This window comes from Sipha flava, unplaced genomic scaffold, assembly GCF_003268045.1.
Source record: "Sipha flava isolate LNK unplaced genomic scaffold, YSA_version1 171_pilon_pilon, whole genome shotgun sequence".
In the NCBI taxonomy this organism is placed as follows: Eukaryota; Metazoa; Arthropoda; class Insecta; order Hemiptera; family Aphididae; genus Sipha; species Sipha flava.
The window spans coordinates 307593-330623 of NW_020271925.1; the positions used below are offsets into that span (position 1 = coordinate 307593).

General features: G+C 25.3%; 1 protein-coding gene across 3 annotated transcripts; it reads left to right on the top strand.

Annotated features, from left to right (window-relative positions):
• The first annotated feature begins 1052 nt into the window (after nucleotides 1-1052).
• On the top strand, nucleotides 1053-20614 carry LOC112679951 (dedicator of cytokinesis protein 1). 3 transcript variants are annotated; one of them, XM_025549902.1, is made up of 33 exons: nucleotides 1053-1491; nucleotides 2704-2884; nucleotides 2940-3036; nucleotides 3094-3239; nucleotides 3448-3571; nucleotides 3636-3878; nucleotides 3934-4148; nucleotides 4217-4343; nucleotides 5363-5569; nucleotides 5637-5912; nucleotides 5982-6153; nucleotides 6560-6747; nucleotides 6816-6916; nucleotides 6987-7118; nucleotides 7194-7373; nucleotides 9849-10023; nucleotides 12670-12780; nucleotides 15372-15527; nucleotides 15615-15808; nucleotides 15892-16124; nucleotides 16211-16401; nucleotides 16500-16628; nucleotides 16922-17035; nucleotides 17101-17355; nucleotides 17416-17752; nucleotides 18524-18617; nucleotides 18752-18979; nucleotides 19038-19377; nucleotides 19442-19545; nucleotides 19594-19942; nucleotides 20014-20137; nucleotides 20221-20366; nucleotides 20445-20614. In XM_025549902.1, the coding sequence occupies exons 1-33, from the start codon at nucleotides 1440-1442 to the stop codon at nucleotides 20526-20528; spliced, it is 5805 nt and encodes a 1934-aa protein (XP_025405687.1). In that variant the 5' UTR covers nucleotides 1053-1439; the 3' UTR covers nucleotides 20529-20614. The 3 variants fall into 3 exon arrangements, with proteins under 3 accessions (XP_025405687.1, XP_025405689.1, XP_025405688.1); XM_025549903.1 differs by having other exon boundaries at nucleotides 1440-1491; nucleotides 19606-19942; nucleotides 20445-20528; XM_025549904.1 differs by lacking the exon at nucleotides 12670-12780.
• Nucleotides 20615-23031: the final 2417 nt, after the last annotated feature.

Sequence of the window (23031 nt, forward strand, 5' to 3'; positions counted from 1 at the left end):
TATAAATGTTTTACCTGTTAAATTACGTACAATAATAAAAAAGTAAACTCGATATTTCAATCGCTTATTTTTAATTGTACGCTGAATACCATTGGTTGCATCATTGAATAATACTTGTCGGAGCTAATATTTCTTAAAATCCCTTCTTATTGCACGTCTAGAGTATAGGAGAGATCATTATGTCAAATATCAAGTTCATACATTTTGTAATTTTTGAGATATAGCGTAAAAATCCTTTTTAGTGAGGTCTCTACATCACAATACAACTCACCAAATTTAACTTATAGCTTTAGCGTTTCTGGATAGGCGATTTATTCATATTTACTTACTTTTGTTTTTACCTATTTTTTATTATCTCCTTAAGGACTGAATTTTGGAAAATAATTTCTTATTGTACCTACATCTAAAGTGTAAATGGAACCACTATGTCAAGCTTCAAGTTCATACGATGTTTCGTTTTTGGGATGTAGCGATGATCAGTGAGTGGTATTTGCTGTATATATATAGATTACGGCAGAGCCGTTCCTGGACCTTATTTGGGAGGGAGGCGAAAGGAAAATCGTCTATATTTAAACAATATTTTTTAGAAAAATATACAATATTTTTTAGAAAAATATACAATATTTTTTAGAAAAATATACAATATTTTTTAGAAAAATAATAATAATTGCTAGGGTTAAATGACTGTAAGGAGGGGGGAAATAAGGAAAAACACAATAACTATTACTATACCAATAATTTTCGAAATACTTCACACCAATCAAATTTGTTAAATCCAGGGGAGAGATTGCCCCTTCGCTCCCCCTGAAATATGCCCTCGGAATTACGGTGCCTTTATACAGTTGTCGCCTTTATCCTCGTTTAAAAATTACTTGCAACAAGGACAAATAAACCAAATAATATATAATTATTTTTTACGTAATAATATTGGTGAACATGAGGTAATCGTTTTAGTTAATGCACAGGTTCGGTGCCACTGGAGTGGGGATTGGGTGTGGAAGTTTTACACTTTTATTATTGTTATCACGTTTATCCGTGTTATATCCGTGCATTTTGGTAACTTATGAGCCTAGAGAGTGGTTGTCGCGTCGTCGTCATGCTGCTGATAACGTAAACAATTTCACGCGCATAATAAATTAATAGGTAGTAGTGAAAATAATATTTGGTTCCGCCGTCGGATTTTACGCGGCGTTTTCAGTATTAATATTTTTTTATTCGATTCGAATTAGTTTTTCAAATTATTTATGTGCGTCGTCGCCGGGAGAAATTTTCGTTCGTCGGCCTCGTAATGCCGATTTAGTTGTGATTTTTTTCTGTTCTTTTGTTGCCCGTTTTTTTTTCACGTATATAATTTTAAGTGTTAGCTTGTAATTATTTTCATATGTACACAAACGTACACTCTACTAGCCAAATACCTTAACAAATGATAGTTTAATGACATGACTAACGATAATTGGACTCATGTTAGCGATAAAAAGAGATATGGAATCGGTAAGTTGTTTTATTTTCAGTCTTACATTTTACTGAACATCCCTGTCACCCCTGGCTGAATTATGAAATGATTGTTATTGTTAATTTGTAATTTACTCAAACCTATGTTGAAATTATTTTTATTCCGAAATGAGTAACTAGTTATGAATAATTTTCTCTACTATATCTTTCATTTGTATGCAAGATACTGCAGAATTTATGGTGGTTATACATGTCATAGTATTATAACTTAAGTTGATTTTTCATCATAAATCTTCAATGTATTAATTGATTAAATTATCTTTTATTAATATAAATTAAGGCTTAGTTCATTTTTATTATTTTATTTTTATGTAGTAATCTAATTATTTATTGCAACTAAATGGATAAATGTTTATAATATTGAAGATCTAGAATATTTATTTTTATATATTTTTAACTATATTTAAAATTATAGTTTATATTTAATTAATATACTTTATTTACTTGGCATAAAATTAATTTATTTTATTTAAATTGTCATGATATAAAGATTAAAAATAATGAGTAAAAATTGAGTTGTAATGTTAAGATATTAATTTCTAATTTGTAGGTAGGTAATAAACAAACTAGTTAATCAAAACTGTATTTGTCAATGTCAAATAAAATAATTATAATATTTGTTTAGTAAATAGTTTTTATAATAATCATATATCATATCTATAAGAAGTCATTGAACATTATAGGAATTTATAATGTTAATATATTTTTTTCTCTTTTAATTCTATATAAATTATCTAAATACATTTTATAAAATATAATTTAAGTTTCTTTAAGATTTAAACATAATTTTTTTTTGGTAATTATCTATTGTGTTTATTATTGATTTTTGTAAGTAGTATTGTTAAATAATTTTGTTAATATTATAAACGTTCATGAAATGTATTGATAATTATGTTCTTTTCTTTTATAAAACTGTATCTAATTTTGTTTGGAGTGTTGAATAACAAAAAAAAAAAAAATTCAACTACTCCCATCATTACTAGGTACAGGATGAGCTTGTTAGTAAATTTCAATGAAATCTAGTAGTTCTAATTGAGTGTTCTAAAACAACACCATGGCTGTAAAAAGGGGAACAAGGCTTACTCTTATATATTATATAGTATACAATATTAGTTGCAAGTTCCATTTTGTTTATTAATATAATTAAATAAATTATAAACTGAATTGAGTTACTATTGTTTTGGTTTGCAGCCATTCATAACTATCTACAAATTGGACCATATCGAATCAAGCTGTTGGCCGGTGAATGTGTACACGTTCTTGAAGAATGTGCTGAATGGTACTATGGATTTTCATTTAAAAACAAATCAACTCACGGGATATTTCCAAAAAAATTTGTACACATTATGGATAATGTTATTGAAAAATTTGGGTTGGTGAAATTTTAATATTTAAATGGAAACCAATTGATCACTATTTTTTTTTAGACCAGCCGAGTTGACAGTATTAAAACAACCGCAGATTGTGCATGAACTAACAAGTGTTATCAGAGAATGGGGTGCCATATGGAAACAACTATACATAGTAATAGCTTATAATATACATACAAACAAATGTAATTTATATGTATTTTTTTTTCAGTCTCACAACTCAAATTTTAAAAATGTAGAAAATAAAATTTATGAGTTAATGAATTTTAGAAGCAAAATTTTATCTGGCACACTTCCGGTAGATGAGTTAAAAGAAATACAAAGACTGGCAACATCTACTATAGATGTTGGAAACAAGTATGTTTAAAATTAAAAAATCCTAGTTATATGTTTTTGAAAGTTATTTTAAAGCAAAATTATATAATGATATTTATGAGATAAATGACTCGCTTATGATGTCATTTATGCTACAATGACTTAATATAACATTTATTTTGTGTTATTAGTAATTAAAATTAGTATTAGTATTACAATTATTACTCATATAGTTTGTATATTTATTTAGATTATTGTTACTGGACATGGTGGTAAGGGATGAACAGGGTAATATTTTAAATCCATTACATACACCTACTATTCAGCTATACAAACACCATGAAATTGCCACTGAGCGCATTCAAAATTCTCATGTAATATTTGTATTAATTATGTGATTTATTTTTATTATTGATATATATATATATTTATTTTTAGGCTGCTGGAATGTATAAAAATGCAACTAAACAAATCAATTATTTGTATAACTATACTGTATATTTATCTGTACACAATTTTATTTGTAAAATAATGGATGATGCTGAACTACTATTTACGTTGTATGATGTAAAAAGTGGTAAATCATTTTCTGAAAATTTTGTTGTGCGATGGGCAACTAGTAAAATGGACCAAGGATGGTCTCAGACTGACATTTTTCATAATTTCAGAGCCCTTTTCACAGTAATATTTTTAATAAAATTATCTTATTAAGTTATTCATTATTTCTTATTTTTAGGATTTAGGAACTAGAGATTTAGCTCGGGAAAAAGTATATTTAGTATGTTATATAATAAGAATCGGTGGTATGGATAGCGATAGTAATAATAAGAAGAATGTAGCAACAACTCAAATTCGCAGACCATGGGGTGTTGCTGCTATGGATTTAACTTTATATTTTACTCAAAAATTGGAAAGCGATGAAGATAAACATCATTTTATGCCATTTTTATCGTAAAAATATTATTTTATTTTATGTAAAATTGTAAATTGTATTTATTTTATTTTATTATTTTATTTAGATGTGAAAAAGATAATCTAGAAAATACCTTGAAAAGATACTTGAATCTCAAAGACTATTCTCCTAAAGAGCACAAAGGTCAAGGACTATCCATAAGTTTTAAATTACTTCATGGAGATATTAAACAAGTATTCAAATCATTATTAATTTTTCATAAATTATTATTGTGGTTAATATATTTATAGATGCATAAAAAAAGGAATTTAAGTTATCAAATTATATAATGAGTTTTTGGATAAAAAAAATACATAAAAAAGTCTTTACATTTATCTTATCACACCTCTAGAATAGAAACAGTAATTACTGAGAAAATGCAATTAAAAATTTTAAGAATTTTCACCAACTGTCTGACAATATATCATTTTTTGGATATTTTGACTTTTTAATCAGTTATCATTAATCTTTGTTTTCTATTTTCATAGGAGTTTAAGCAATTCCCTTATATTCAACACCACAAAAAAAAAAAAAAAAAAAAATAAATAAAATAAATCAACTTTAATAATAAACAATCTTAAAGAGAAAAACAAATATATTTTATATTTTTACCATATTCTACTTTAAATTAATCCTGAAATAAGATAGGAAAATAGAGATGAGCGCAAATAATAGATATTTATCTTGCAATTTCAGCAGTGGTACCAACTTAAAATCGACATTTCTTGAGTTATACCATTTGTATTATAGGGGTGCGATATGATGTAGTTAAACTCTATAAACTTATATAATAAACTTATTATTTGAATGTACAATTTTTAACAAATTATAATTTAATTAATGTTTCATATTTCAATCATGTCACAACCAATTTTTTTTTTTTTTAATTGCATCATGTATAATAATAAAATGTAATAAGCTTCCCTGTAAGTTTTATAAAATACAATTAATATTATTTTCATTTCAAGAAAAATTACAAATGTGTTTAATTTTTAAAATTTATTTGATATGTAATATATTTTATTATGACCCTTCTTGGTTTTAAAACTATTAGTTATCTAAATTTTAATTTGAAAATAATTATTTTTATCCAAAGTTTGTTTTGGTCTTTTGAAAATATATACTACATTTTTCCTAAAATTAAACTTTTCATTCACAACTATGAAATATTCTGTAAAATTATCTAATCTATGTATGTATTTATATTTGATAGGTCCGCGAGGAATACCCTCATTTAGTTCTATGTAATGTTGCTCTAGTAAGAAAAATGGGATTTCCAGAAGTAATATTACCAGGTGATGTAAGAAATAATTTATACTTAACATTGGTAAATGGTGAATTTTCTAAAGGAAGTATGTCATCGGATAAAAATATTCAAGTTACAGTTACAGCATGTAATGAAAAAGGGGTTAAATTACAAGTAAGTTTTAGTTTTTGTTGTATATTTTATAAATAATTAATTAATTAGTATTTTATACAAATTTTAGGGTGTAATTATGCTGGGTGGCAATTCAGAACCTCTTTCTGAATTTAATTCTGTTGTATATTATCATGAAGATAAACCTCGGTGGTATGAAGTTGTAAAATTAGCTATACCTATAGAGGACTTTAAAGGTAGTCACTTAAAGTTCTTATTCAAACATAGATCATCCAATGAAACCAAAGATAAAAACGAAAAGCCATTTGCATTATCATTTGTTAAATTAATGCAAGATAATGGTACTACTTTGAGAGACACATTACATGAACTCTTAGTTTATAAAGTAAATTATTTAGTGTAATCTTTGTTTTTCATAGATTAAATATTTAAAATAAAATTTGTTTTATTATAGATTGATCATAAAAAATTTGATTCCATGGACATAGCTTATTTAGGTCTTGCTTCTAGAAAAAGTGAGCTAACTGAAATCAACAATCGTATATCAGTACCAGGTCTATCTTTAGCTAATAAAGATGTGTTTATAATACAATCAAATATATGTTCAACAAAATTAACCCAAAATGGTATGTTAAATAAATTAAAAGTTAGAAATATTTCTTATTGTAGTTTTGAGATTTTGATGTCCGATCAGAGAAAAATAGTTTTTGGTTAAAGTGGGAATTAAATAAAAAAAAAAAAAGAAAAAAGAAAAATACCTAAAGAGTTGTTATTTGAGGTTATTATAAAAATTGTTATTTTCCAATTATCTGGTTTTCAAAACAATAGTTAAAAAATATTGTTATTTTACTTTAAAATGTTCTAGCATCTGTTATTATATTACACTAAGATCTGCTTTGATTTTTTTTTTTTTTAATACTATTTATTAATTATTAAAAAATATTTTTGTTGTAAATTTAAATAAAAAATATAAAGATTCAATTTAATTGAAATCAAGTTTTTTATTGGATACTTTTATTTTAACATTTTCAGTTGATCTCTTGGGTTTGTTAAATTGGACAAGTCATCCTGATAAGCTACATGAAAGTTTATCTGCTTTGATGAAAGTTGATGGTGAAGAAGTTGTTAAGTTTTTACAAGATGTTTTAGATGCATTATTCAACATTCTCATGCATAATTCAGATTCGGATCTCTTTGATAATATGGTGTTTGAATGTTTGGTTAGTACATATTTTTAAGTACCATTTTTTTTATTTATAATAATAAAAATGAATGTGAATTGGTTTAGTTGTATATTATTGGGTTAGTTTCTGATAGAAAATATCAGCACTTCCAACCAGTTCTAGATTTATATATCAAAGAAAGTTTTTCCGCTACACTTGCCTATAAGTGAGTTAAAATATATTTGAAAAAATATATATTGTATTTATTATTTAATGTATTATATCTTATGTTTTAGTAAATTAATAGTAGTTTTAAAGTGCTATTTGAGCAATTTAGACCATACTAACAAAGATCTTCTTTTAAATATAATGAAATCATTCAAGTATATCATGAAATTTATTGCCAGATCTCGATTTCTATTTTCTCAGTAAGTATTTTTTAGGTTTAACCAATATATGAAAATTAGTTGATAAGATTTTTAATGTCTAATATTTGTTTATAGACTGTATGAAGGTAAAGGACAACAAACTTTTGAAATATCAATGTATGAAATGTTGAAATTAGTATCAAATTTAATGTGTAGTAATTCTGATGCAACATTATTTTTACAAGGAGCATGCCTTAAATATTTACCACATTCTATTCCTGATATAATGACTGTATTTAGTAATACACAATTAAGGTATAATTTTTTCATATTAATATAAATTTTCTAGGACTCAATGTATCTACATATTTATTTATATAAAATATTTAAAGCTGATTTAAGATTTTCTTGTCATGATCTTTATATTTTCAATTAATTTTTTATTGCTTTTACTATCAGAGATATTATAATATGAAAATTGTAATAAAATGCTGAAGAGTAAAGATTGGGAGAAAAGGATATATTGATAGTAGGGATGAAAAACCCAAAGACATGGAGAGGCTTATCTATCCGTGAAGACAAGGAGAAATTTTGGGAAATTAGAGGTAGTTAAATCTAAAAAGAGAGATTTAACTAGAATATTGGGGATCAAAACTAAGGTTTTGGCGGAATGACCAAGGAAATTGGGAGTTACAATATTTAGTTAGGTACAATATTTGGAAATTAGAGCAGGGAAGGGTGTACCATTTATTTGAGAGCGAAGGTTAGATTAGTGAGCTAAAGTTAGAAAGATAGAAAGTGATGAAGTGATTGAGGCTAAATCGGTGAGAAATGTAGAGACACATTTTCAGGAATTTTTGATTCTTGAAAAAAATCGTTGAAGAGTGAATTGGGAACATAATTGTTTGAGGATAAATTTATTTGCGAGACAATAGGAGAATATAAAATATTATTTGTATAATATATAATGATTTTATATTTATTTAAATATTACATTTTTATATTAATACTTTAATAATAAATATTTTCATATTATATATAATATATTTATTTATAATATTTACTTGCATTCTCGAAGGAAAAAAAAGGTAATTTTTATCATATAGCATTAAAGTAATTTGCTACCCCTGATATATACATTAAATAATATGGGGTGAAGGCAGCTACCTTAAGGAAGTTTCAGAAAGATTTTGTGCATACTGCTGTGCCAGAGGGAAAGGGGAGGTTAAGAAATGGTGAGAAAAGAGAGATGTGATAAAGTTGCAGAACAAATGCGCAATGAATAAACTTATAAAGAGAAATAAGAGTTGATCTATGAACTAAATCCAATGCTTCTTTGATGTCAATGAAAATGGAAGCAGGGATTGTTTTGTCGAAAAATGATTGTTATACTTTTCTTACAGTGAAGAAAGGCAATTCATGGTGCTGAGATTTCTGCTAAATTCAAAATGATAGTCTGTTATGAAATTGTTCTTTTCAAGGTATTAATCGATGTGATTTTTTGAAATATACTCTACATAAGGTGGATGGTAGGGTTATAGAATGATATACAGTAGGAATGGTGTTGGCTTTTGGAATAGAAATGATGTGATAGTGGAGCCAGGTTTTGAGGACTATGTCACTAAGTCAGTGGTGACCAAACTATGGTCCACGGGCTACTTTCGGCCCACCATCATTTAATATCTGGTCCGTGAAAATATTCTATATTACAACACTTATTTGTGTAATTATAATATTTTACATTTACGTAAAAAAAAAAAAAATTGTAAAATTAAAAAATACATTTTTATGACCCGCGGTAAAAAAAATTGTTTTTTTATGATCCGAGGTAAAAAAAAGTTTGGCTACCACTGCACTAATCCATAAGGAGTTGAGAATTATCAGTAGGGTATTAAGGCCCTTTTCTCATAAGCATGTTGATCAAAATCTGATCTAAACATGTAAATGAAGAAGAGTTAGAAGATAAAGCCATTATTAACTCTATTATTTTGATGAAGGGGGAAATAAGGAGATGATATCTAGGGTTAATATGAGGTTGAATAGGAGAAATAGGAGGATTGATATCTTGTAGGGATTATAAGGAGGTGCAAACTTTTTACTGGAGAAAAATTAGATTTTTAGTTTTTAGGGAGGAAATGGGTGAAACCTATCTTTTGAACTTTTAGCAGCAGTCTAAAGATATTTTAGGTGGTAAGAGGCATTGAGTGTGAAACAGAAAGATTGCCAAGAATGGTTTGGTATTTTTGAATATACATTGAGTTGAGGCGCATGTTTTTTAATAAGAAAAGAAGTCAATTATTGATTTGAAAGATTTGAATTTTCTGAAGGCTGATGAGTGAGTAACTGAAGCTGCCGTGCATGAAGGATTTTGTTACACAGGAGAAGGACAATTTTGGAGTAGTTTTTCATAGATATGACAGTGCATTTTTGAAAATGGTAGAAATCAATGAAAAATAATTATCAGTTGGGAAGGGAGAAAAATAAATATGTTGTGAAGCGATTGAGATGAGGGGCCATTCTACCTTATGTATATTAAAGTGATGTGGAGATTTGTGATTCATGTTGGATTAATTTCTTTTTAGTTTAGTTAGTACTAATCCAAAATTACTAACTTTTTAGATGCTGAAATAAAAATAATTTTAAATAATTTTAATTTTGTTTTTTTAACTTAAAAATAAAAAATTGTATGTATTCTAACATTTAAACGTGTAATTATAAGTATATAAGTTCATTAAGTCCTAGTTGTATTTATGAAATGTTTTGTATTTTATAAATATTTCTTTGTTTAAGTTTGTTACTAGTGGAACTTATAGGTAATTTGCCTCCATCAAGACTGGTGAAACAAAAATTGGTTACCATGAGTGATATAGTTCATAGTCAACTTTTTTTAAGTGCTGATTGTCGGTCTATATTACTTCCATCAATACTTGCTAGAATTAAAGAACTTCTAGCATCTTCTGAAGAGGTATGTGTTTTATATAAAAATATTTATTGTATTTTATATTTAAAAATATATGCAAGTATTTTACAAAAAATTAATTTTTTTTTTTTTGACTTATTTTTTCATATATACTTAGTTATTTGAAAATATTTGCTTATATTTTGTTGCATCTTGTTTAATGCAACTTGCATGCTTGTGTTTTGAATAAAATATATGGCACAGAAAATTTTAACCTACAATACATTTTTATTATTATAGTGTCTAGACAGTTTTTTAGTTATTTTATTATACACAAAAAGTATACAATTTTATAAATTTTCTAGATACTACATTTTTATAAATATTTTTATTCTAACAAAAATCAATTGTTTTATGTTTATGGATTTAAAATGGAATGAATTGTGCGCAACTAAACATGTGTATTAACCTAATATAATTGTATAAATATTTTAACATATTTTCAGTGTTATGAGAGTTTACCTTGTGGTTACTTGTTGGCCTACCACTCACAGCACATTGGCAATTTTATTTGTTTTGTGTGCTTTATTGGAATATAATTCATGTTTTTAAATATTAAAATATTAATTAAAATGACTGATTGAATTTAAAATTATATAGTTTTTAACTTAATTCATATTTTGAGCCATTATTTATTTTAATATTATGGATAAATGGGTATTATCATCTATAAATAATTTTTTTGTACTCTTTAAATATGTTTCATTCTTCTTAAATTTATAATTAATTAGGTAATGTAATTTGTTGCTGGAATATAACTCTTATACAATGTACAAATATATATATTATCGAAAAACCAATTTTTAATTATTTTATCTTGTGCAATATGTCATTATATTATTATTTATATTAAATCATGTATTTTGAAATATGATTTATATAATTAATTGAGTTATACTTGTACATACATATTAAAGCATTTACTTACTTTTATATTTTGATTTTAAACATTTAAAATTTAAGTGGTATTTTTTTTTTTAAGTATTTACATTTTATAAAAGGTATTGCTTTATAAAAAGTATAAAATCTCAGATTTTGAATGACATTAATTTATTATTTATATTAATAAATATCTGAATGCCAGTTTTTAACATTTTTTTTTTTTAAGAAACAAAGAAATTTTAAAAGTATAATGCATGTTAAATATGGGATTAAAAAAAAAAAAAATGAATATTGATTTATACTAACATTGCTACAAGAGTAATAACTTTGGATTGGTTTTCATTAACAAACTAATTAACTGAACGATTTTTTTTTTACTATTTATTTGTATAGGTAATTTTGGTATTAATTGTTTATTTTATTTAAAAATAATTAAAAACATGCATCCCCTTTATAGATTATACTTAATAAAATTAATTTCATTTAAATTGTTAATTTAAAATATTTTGTTAAAGAATAATTATTTAAAAAAGTATTGCTTAGAAATTTGTTCTTTTTATAATTTTTTCATTTTACACAGTTTGACATAAAAATATTAATGTAATAAAAAATTACTCATAAAATAATTTGAACATTTTCATATTATATAATACATAATATATATTATATTATATTATATTTAAGATATATATTATATATCTTAGAAATAAGGTTTTCTTTAATTTATTTACATATTATTTTTATACTTTTTCTGTTTGCTATTAATATTGCTACTTTTTATCTTATTCAAAATTTATTTATTATAGATCTCTATCTACCTAATCGTGTATTTATAATAAAAAATATCTATCTTATTTAATTTAATTTTAAAAGTACAATTAATTAAATTTGTATTGAATAATATAATGACGGTTCATATTTATAATAATTGTGCAGTATTTTATATCATTTTATATTAATCCCATACTATAATATATGTACCATTTTAAATTTGTCCATTGACTACAGCAAATTTGTAATTGACAGTTTCTATAGTGTTCTATGTATAATAGTATAGTATTTTTAGTCATATTTCCCAAGCTTGTTTTTGCATTATATTTTCAAAATAAAAGTATCAATAAATAATACAATAGTTTATTAGAGTAAATAGAGTAATTTGTCATCTTTTATAAAAATTTTTTTATAAATTAGTTTTATTAATTATTAATTATAAATTATTAATTATTTGGACTTAATCTTAAGGGTACTCATTAATATCTAAGCTTAATTTCAGTTAAAATTATTATAAATTATTTTCAATTATTTAAATGTTAATAGATATTCTTATTTTTTATATAAAAATAAGATATTGATTAATATAATAAAGTATATTAAAATAAATTAAATACTAAAAAATATGTTAACAGGATTCAGTTTAATATGTATAATATATATATATATATATATTTTTTTTCATAAATATTCAGTTTTTAAATTTAGTTTTTAATAAATTGTAATTAATTGTAATAACATAAATATTTTTAGTGATTATATTCTTTGAGATAAACAACTTTTAATTAAAATCCTATCCATAAATCATTTTTAATTTGAATTCAACATTATTATTTATGTCATTTTTAATAACAATATTCATCATTACTAAAACATGAATTTATTTTCATCTATTTGTAGAACAAATAGTTTAATATTTTAAGTCTTTACCTATATGAAGTATAAAAAAAAAAAAAGAAAAAAATCTTCGTTAGGTGATGTTTAGTGGTGTTTATCCAGGCAAAAACTAGCATCGAGTTTCGAAACAAAACAAAATCGGTTGCAAAAATTGCTAAAGTGCTGGGAGAAAATGGCCGCAAGTTACTCGACTCTCCTGACATGAGTGATCAAGTATGTTAATTAATAATTTTAATTATATATTTTTATTTTCAACAAATGATTGTTTACTTTGAAATTTAATAATAGTAAACTATCATAAAGTATAGACGTAGAATAAAATTTATTTTTAGATAAAGAAATAAAAGAATATTTTTAAATTACAAAATTAATCTAATTATATTAAGATTATTAGGCTACAATATGTTAATATATTTATTAGAAAATTAAGTTAAAATTGTATTTTAACAACACTTATAAAATAATTTATTTTAATACTTTCATTGTGTATTAGATATATAGCAAAAGAGGTTGTTAGTGAAACCAAGAATAGTACACCTGTAAACAAGGAAATGTGATGGTGGAATGAGGAGATTTAGAGAGTAGAAGTAAGTAAGAAAAAGTAATTTAAGTTATGGCAGAAAAGCAGGAAGAGAAAAGATTGGATATAGTATAAAATGTATGTAAAATGGTGAAAAGTTTGGTAAGCAAAATGGAATTTAATAGATATGATGAGTTTTATGAAAGACTAGAAATATGGGAATGAAATAATGAAATTATACTATCTAAGGTTAGAGAAAAGTAATTTAGGGACTTAAAAAATGTTTGGTGTATAAAAAATGAGGATATAAGAAGGTGTTAACAAATTATGAAGATGTGAAAAATAAATGAGAAGAATATTTTGAGAAATTCATGAATGAAGAGTATCTAAAAGAAGCTTTAGAGGGTATTTCATGGAATTGAGAATTAATTGATTTAGTTAGTGATGGGAAGTAAAGGTTGGGGTGAAGGCGATGAAAAATAAAAAAACGGTAAGACTAGATGAAGTGCCTGTAGAAGTGTGGAGAATTTTAGGGGATGTAAGCATTGGATGGTTGAAAGATCTTTTTAATAAGGTATTAATGGAGGGAAAAATGCCAGAAGATAGGAGAAAGTTTTATTATACCAATGTTTAAAGGCAAAGGAGACATACAGGAATATAGGAACTTTAAAGAAATAAAGCTGATGAGTAATAGTATGAAGATTTGGGAAAACCTTACAGAAAAGAGAATAAAAAGTGAGTTACCAATATTAGAAAATCAGTTTGGTTTTATGTCAGGAAAATCAAAAACGGATCCATTATTTTATGTTTGACAACTAATAATGAATTTAGAAAAAGAAGAAATAATTATGCATGGTATTTATAGATTTAGAAAATGTGTTTGATAAAGTGCCAAGAGACATTTTAAATGGGCATTAATGAGAAAAGAGGTCTTAAAAATATTTATAAATTTGATTTAGGATATGTATGAAGTCTCGAGGGCTAGTGTCAAGAGTTTGTGTGGAGTAGCAGAAGATTTGGTGCCAATTTGGTATGCGCTCTACCGGTTTTGGCGTTCTACACTTGGTCTACATTCGGTACGCGCGCGGATATTGGACTGCAATTATCTGCCTCGGTTTTATATAATACGTTGGGTATTTCATTCAACTGTTAATGGTGTTGATAATCTCTAATTATCTGCAAATACAAAAGCTCAAACTCAAAACATTGATAGATCATGGTTGGACGCGAAAATTAAATTATTGAAGAAAATAAGGGGTGTTCCTCTTAATCATTTGCATTTTCATCTTGATCACTATTGCTGGCAACTTTACCGTCAAGGCAGTCCGAATCTTTTTCTCGCAATATTAGAATACATTCAGGTCGTGAATAGAGATCGTTTTTGATATAACTCAGTCAAAATCACATATACCGCCTCAAACACATTTCGGTAAAGTGCAAACCGAATCATTAAATAACAATATAAAATATAAAATAACTGACTCAAACAATTGTCTGTAAAGAATCATCAATAAAATAATATAAAAAAGTATAAAATAAAACTCAGCCAAAACGATATATGTAAATTGTAGAGTACATATCGAATTAGCACCGAAGATTTTAACGTAGGAGTTGGTGTGCATCAGGGGCTTTAGCCCTTATTTGTTTTCTGTGTTAATGGGTGTAGTTACAAAAAAGATACAAGGTGAGATATCATGATGTATGATGTTTACTGATGTTATAGTTTTGGTATTACTATACATTTCTGATTTGTTAAAAAAAATTATTTTAATTTTTTAATTTACAGTTTTAATTCGTAAATATGATAAAATTAATAAAATTCAACTAAAAATTAAAATTAATAAAATCTACTTCTAAAATAATGATAGTTTTATTCACATAATTACTTAGTTTAACTTAAGCAGTAAATAATATTTCTCAAACGAGATGAAATTTTAACAAATTATGCATAAACATTTAAGAATTCATAAAAAAATATAGAATACAATTGATAATAAATTCATAAGTATGTTTAAATATTTTAATAGAATTTGTACTACAATAAAACAATAGGTATCAATTAAAAAATATCAACAAATCGACAAAATTCTTGCCTCTTTTCTTTGAAGAGATGCTTTATCATATTTTTATTTTTAACAAATCAAATAGTTATTTGCATTTTTTTAATTTTGTGTTTTTTTATTCAGTTATTATGGACTAAACATTTTGTTTGTTATAAGCTGCTTTCTATTTTTTTGAAATCATTAATTTATAATTTTTAAATTTTTGAAACTATCCATTTTAGGTTGAAATGTGTGTAAAATTGTTAGGCGATATTATGGATCTGTTATATGTAGCTGACTCAGGATCAACATTCCGTGATATAACTGAAATTATGCTTACTATCATGCGTACAGTGATTCAAACTACTATAGCTATGGACCGAGAAGGACATCTTTTGGTAAAAGATCATAATTTCAGTTATACTCAGTATAATATAATATAATTTTTAATATTAGTATTAAAATTATTTTGTGTTACTCTAAAGGGCTATCTTGTATCCATTATGATATCAATGTTACGTCAAATGACCGCCGAACACTTTGACATTTATATCAAACACTTTCCGACCAAAATTGATTTATTAGATTTCCTTATGGAAATTCTACTAGTTTTCAAGGATCTCATATCTCGTCCAGTATTTCCTAGAGACTGGTGTGAGATGATTATGCTTCAAAACAGGTATGAAATCATCATCATATTATCAAATAACCCACTGTTTTTTCCTACATGTATCTAAACTGTATATTTATTATTGTTTAAAGTGTGATACTTAAGTCATTGAGGTATTTTTCCCACACTATTCGTGACTACTTTTTCATTGATTTTGAACAACAAGCATGGAACAATTTCTTCCATTGTGCCGTCACTTTCTTGACTCAACCATCACTTCAGCTAGAACAATTTTCATCCAATAAACGTTGGCGGATCATCAGTCGGTATAAAGATATGCGTAGGGAAACTGGATTTGAGATTCGTAGCATGTGGTTTAATTTAGGTAAGTGTTGTTTATAAATTAAAATTATGTAATAACAAATATAATTCTAAATTAAAATTTTTAATTGAATTTACATTATTTTTTAGGACAATACAAAGTACATTTCGTACCTAGTCTGGTGGGATCTTTTCTAGAAATGACTTTAACACCAGAAATTGAATTACGTAAAGCCACTATACCCATATTTTTTGATATGATGCAATGCGAGTTTTATTCATGTTCTGATGGTCACTCAAATAAACGAGATTCTAGTAACATTAAAGCCAAATTCAGTGATGTAAGTCTGTTGTATACAATTTAAGGTTCACCCTTAGTTAAGATACTTATAAATAAAAAATTCTAAATGAATTAATAAATTTATATGATATTCAACAGTTTGAAAATGAAATGATTGCTAAGCTTGATCATTTAGTGGAAGGTGGTAAAGGAGACGAACAGTTCAAAGAACTTTTCAAATCTATTATGTTAATGCAATGTGAAAATCATTCTACAATGAGAGAACAAGTAATATTTATTTTTGAAGTATACCATTAAAATTTAAAATTATTTTTCATTTAGTAACAATAATGATAAATAATCAGTTCTAAATTGATAATTATATTCACAATATAAGCTTATAATACTATTAAAAATAGTTCAAATATCATGTTATAGCTATTTCCCTAAAATGCTTAATAGATTTTCAATTTTATGTAAGTTTTAAAAATTATTGTTTAATTTTTTTAGAATAAATTTTATAGTTTACAATATAATTAGTAAATTCTAAGTTCTAAAGTAAAAATTTGATTGCATTTTAGGGTATTCGTTTTGTTAAAATAGTCTCTGGTCTTCTGGAGCGTTTACTTGAATACCGGACAGTTATAAATGATGAAAACAAAGAAAATAGGATGAACTGTACTGTAAACTTATTGGTAAGATACTTATAAATTTGATTAATGTTTATAGAATGCTAATTAACATATTTTGTTTCATATAGAATTTTTATATGGACATTAAGCGACAAGAAATGTACATCAGATATGTAAATAAACTTTGTTCCCTGCATTTAGAATGTGATGATTTCGCTGAAGCTGCATACACTCTTAGATTACATAGTGAATTACTTTCATGGTCAAATGATCCATTACCACCATTATTACGCTCTCCATTGAGGTATCCTATATGTGATACTCATAGACAATTAAAAGAGGCTTTATACCACGACATTATCGATTATTTTGATAAAGGAAAAGTATGAAAGTGTACATTTTTAATAATTTTTAAGAAACTTAAATGTATTTAAAATTTTCAGATGTGGGAATGTGCTGTAAGCATGTGCAAAGAGCTTGTGAGACAATGTGAAAGTGAGACTTATGATTACATCCAACTTAGTTCATTACTACAACGGATGTCAAACTTTTATGATAATATAATAAAACAGCTCAGACCTGAACCTGAGTATTTCAGGGTTGCATATTATGGCAAGGGGTTTCCATCATTTTTACAAAACAAAGTCTTTATATATAGAGGCAAAGAATATGAGCGCTTAAGTGATTTCTCAAACCGAACTCTAAATCAATTTCCAAACGCAACTTTAATGCAAAAATTATCAAAACCTGGGACAGAAATTACTGAATCTTCTAATCAATGTATCCTTTTAAAAAATGAACATTTTGTGATGACTGCTTATATTAATATTATTATTAGGGCTCATAATTTAAAGCTTTAAAAAAAGTAGTTATAAGCTCTATAATATGGTCTTAAAAATATTTATATAAGTGCTTAAATATGCACTAAAAATACAAAAATATGCAAAAATAAATATAACATGAAAAATAAACAATTTTCATTTATTATTAAAAAAAAATATTTTCACTTATTATTAAAAAAAAAAAAAATGTATCATGTATAAAAAAAAAATTTTAAACTTTTATTATTAAAATTCTGATCACGTCTCTATATGATATAAATAAATATACAATTTAAACCAAAAGAAGAAGAATTAATTAGTTAACATGAATTAATTACAAATATAAAAATTAATAATTTTACAGTTACTTGTTATTATTAAGAAAAAATGTTTTAAACGCTACTGAACTGAAAAAGACTTAAAAAGGAAAATAGAAAAAAAGCAAAATAGCACTTATACTTTGAAATATGCAAAAATATGCAACATAAAATTTTATATTTAACTTAGTTATCTAAAACAAATGTATAGCTCACATAGATATTTCTAAAACCTCTAAAAAAATTGCTATAAGTTATGAGCCCTGATTATTATGTTTAAAATTATTTATTACATGATATTATATATAAATAATAGGTTTGAAAAATGAAAAAGAATAATATATATTATTAAAATTGAACATTTGTATTTATATACTTCTGTAAATTCCCTTAACTTATTTATTATAATGCAGTTATCCAAATTAATAATGTAGAACCAGTAATGGATGATCGCAAAGAACATTTATTAAGAAAACCTATTAGCAAACAAATACTTAGACATTATAGGTAAACTGTAGAAATAATACATGAATGAATAAATAAATCTTAATTAATTTTAATAATTAAATATGTATATAAATATATATTAATATTTCATAAATATGAATTATTTAAAAATTAATATTTTGTATTACTTTTAGAGTAAATGATGTAAAGAGATTTAAGTTTTCAAGACCATTTTATCGGACGGATCCAAAAGTAAATTCAAATGATGATAATGAATTTGCTAACTTATGGATTGAACGTACAGTATTGGATACAACATATTCTTTACCAGGTATCTTACGATGGTTTCCAGTTAAGCATTCTGATACATATGAAATAAGTCCTCTTAAAAATGCTATTGAGACTATGGAAGAAACAAATAAGTAATTTATACTAAAGTATTGCTGAGTCTAGTATATCACTAATTATATTTTATTAAAGGTATCTTAGAGAATTGATAATAGCCCATCAAAATGATTCTACACTGCCACTGAATCCTTTGACTATGAAATTAAATGGCATATTAGATGCGGCTGTGATGGGTGGAGTGACCAAATATGAAAAAGCATTTTTCACTTCTGAGTATTCAGTGAACCACCAAGAAGATGAACAACTTATTGAGATACTTAAAGATTTAGTGGCTTCTCAAATACCATTATTGGATATTGGTGTGAAAGTACACAGTGCACGAGCTCCACCTTCCTTAACTCCTTTACAATTAAGATTTGAAGACTGTTTTGAAAAAATGAAACTTCACATTGAAGAAAATTATGGCAAAAAGGTAATTAAAAATATAAAACATAATAAGTATATGACATTGAGTTTATGTTTATTATACATTTTAGACGTGTGATATTAAATTTGATATAATAAAAATGAGAAGACATACAACTGTAGGAAGTCGTTTTAATGAAAAAAGATATTCAGGTTCAAGTATTGGGTCCTCTGAGTAAGTAATTTATATCAGTTTAGAATGAAATCCATTAATAATTGTCAGTTTAATTTTTAGAGGACAAAATGGTATAACTAAGTCAACTCTCATGGCTACGACTTCTTTGTCTTCTAGTCTAGCCATTTTCACTGGGCCTGTACTAGTATCAGGATCAAATAAATTTGGTACTATTGGAGCACTTACTAGGAAAGACAAAAAAGAAAAAAAAAGACGTAATAGAACTGTATCGAAAATCCAATCAACAACAAATGACAGGGATTCAAGTATTTCTAACAATTCTAGCAATAGCCAATGGTACACTATGTCTGATGCAGATACCATTTCCTTAAATTCTATGAACAATAATCTAAGTGTGTTTTCTTCTCAAACACCCGTTATTGAATTACGGCAAGAGGTATGATTGTAATTGAATAAAAATATTCTATTGTAAAAATAAATAAACAACTTTTTTCTATAAAAATATAGTTGACACCCAAAAGACCACTACGTTCAGAAGTGGAAAAAGAGAGACGGTTAAGTCGACCAAATAGTGGTCAATATCAGTTTTCAAAGTTACCATCTATGAATAGTCTTAATAGAGATTCTTTGGGTGAGTAGATTCAGTTTTATTTTAATATCTACTTGAGGATTTTATTATTTAATTCTCTATATTATATCTTTTTATCATTATAGTCGCAACAGATTCAACAGCAAGTGATGATGACACTCCTCCACCTCTACCTGCAAAAACCAGGGAATCCGATTATTCAAATCTCTCAGATAAAGACAGTATAGGCCTTCCAGATTATTCTAGTCCTGTTATTGTTAACAGCGTTGCAGTTCGTAGTCTTATTTTATTATACATTTGATGCATAAGAAATATGAATAATTCAATTTTTTTTTCTTTGCATGTTTAGTCATTACCATTGTTTAATTCTCAAGAAGACATCAGACCACCAACACCTCCTCCAAAGAAACCCCCAATGAAAGAACCTATTTAGATATAGTATACAATAGATTTTTTTTTTTATAAAAAAAAATCTGGTGACCCATGTAAAATTATTTTTAATGATATTTTAATTGAAATTATGAGATTTATTTAATAAAACGTTAGTATGTAATATATAAAATATTTAAATAAATTATTTTAGCAGACTGCAAACAAAGATAAATGATATATTTTTAATAAATTATTAATTAATCTGTATTAAATTGAACCTCTGTTTTTTTATTATTATTGGGAAAACCTTTATTTCCCCCGTTTGTACTGTAAACTAAATGGTGCAATATTTATAATTATATTGTATTTTAATTTTGTTAAAAAAAAAAAATTGTTAATCTCTATATTATTGTTTTAAATTATTTTTTTTTTATTTTTTTTTTTTAATGAATAGAGTATTTTATTTGTATTGAAAAGTATTTTCTTATTATATTATTGCATACTATGTGAATTTAGTAGTAGAAATTATGTTTATTTTACAGTTTTTATCTTTTATTAGAAACATTTTTAATATCTGATTTAGTGGTCAACTCCTTTTGCCTTTTTTTTTTTTTTTTTGTAATTTTATCGAATAATATTTATTTAATATTTAAAGAAAAATTAAAATTGCTCAAAATAACCCATTTACAAAACATATATCAATTAAAACACAGTTACCATTTTGATAAAATAGTTAATAATTAATATACACATATTACATTCTTTGTGCTTTGTATATCAAATGATTATTGCTTTTTTTTTTTATTGTTTTTGATATTTTATTGTATCATATGAGATGAGCATACATTTACCTTTTGTATTTTTCCGATTAAAACAATTGTATTATTATTCTTATAATTCATCAATGTCCTTATAATATTTAACACAATACTGCTTTTTTGTATTAAATGTGATAAGTTAACTTATTGTTTTCATCTTCAATTTTTTTTCAAATTGAATTATTTTTATATTTAATACCAGTATTGATAAAAAAAAATGTCTATCTATGATTGAGTGTAGGTGTGTAGGTATGTGTGTGTGTATGTGTGTGTGTGTGTGTGTGTGTGTGTGTGTGTGTGTGTGTGTGCGCGCGCGCGCGCGCGCGTGTGTATTTTATACTTAAATATTGTGTAGTAACTATTTTTTAAAACAATGTTATTTCTATTGTATAAACTACCTAATACTATTATAATCTTCATAATTTAGTCATTCAGTTTTACCAAAGGAATAAATGTTTTAAGTATGATTAAAAAGTGTATGTTTAATTTTTATTTGTTGTTTCAGTTTCCTATATTATGTTAATATTATTAACATTAATATATTTTTATCCTTTCTGATTCATAACTACTCAGTTGTTCCTTAGCAGACTTAAAGTGTAGTTTAATGCCTTTGTGCATACAATTAGTATTATATTAACACCTAGATATTTAAAACAACTAACTTGTTGAAAGGAAATATTGCCAATTTCCAAATATTTGATGTTCTCTTTATTTTTTGTATTCCTCAACAGGAATAGGTATGTGGTCTTTTCTTGATTAAATGCTTACATTTGCTTACTCATGTTCATTAGACTATATATTATATTATAATTATATATTATTTGCATCACATCTTGTCTAGTACTTGTGTCTTGATATTGTTTCCTGTGAGTATTAAGTGATATTATATGTTTATATAGGGGCTCTAGCGGCCCCCCAAGCCCGTACCGTATTTATAAAAAAAATGTATAATGTTAACAAAAAGTGCTTATTATAATATGGACAATATATAATACAATATTATACGACACGCACAAGTATGTGGATAGACCTATAGAGGTATGACGGTGTATACAATGTACCTGCTATTTATATTATGAAGAACCAATAAGGCTATAAATAAACTATACTAATATAAAATTTACTATGGTACGGTACTATGATATTATTATTTTATAATGTTCAACACATGAATTGTGTAGCACACATTTCTGTACGGACTAAATCTTTGTTTTCTTTTTGTTATAAGATTTTTTAAAATTATAACTTGCCTCCTCCCCCCTAACCAAGGCTTTGGAACCGCTCCTGTATTTATGTATATATATATATATATATATATATATATATATATATATATATATATAGCTATTTTACATTTAAACTATACTCAATAAATCATTAATAAATACATTGTTATTAAATAAATAAATCTTTAAGAAATATTCATAGGTACATACATACATTTCGAACGCAACTATTTGTACAATTTTTTTCATAAAATCAATAAGATATTCATAGAAATATTGTAAAATCATACTGAAATTATATGTTGTATTATATGGACATGTACCGCAAAATTGTAGTAGGTAGTTCTTTAATAATAGTATACGAGTATACTATAAACTAAACAATACGTTCATTGACGCAGGTATATTTTATTATTATTATTTAGTACCCAAGGTAATCCAACAATGTAAGGTGAAGGGATTATTTTAGAACGGTCGGTTATGGCTTACACTTCCGAAGACAGTAAGTGGGCTCATATTA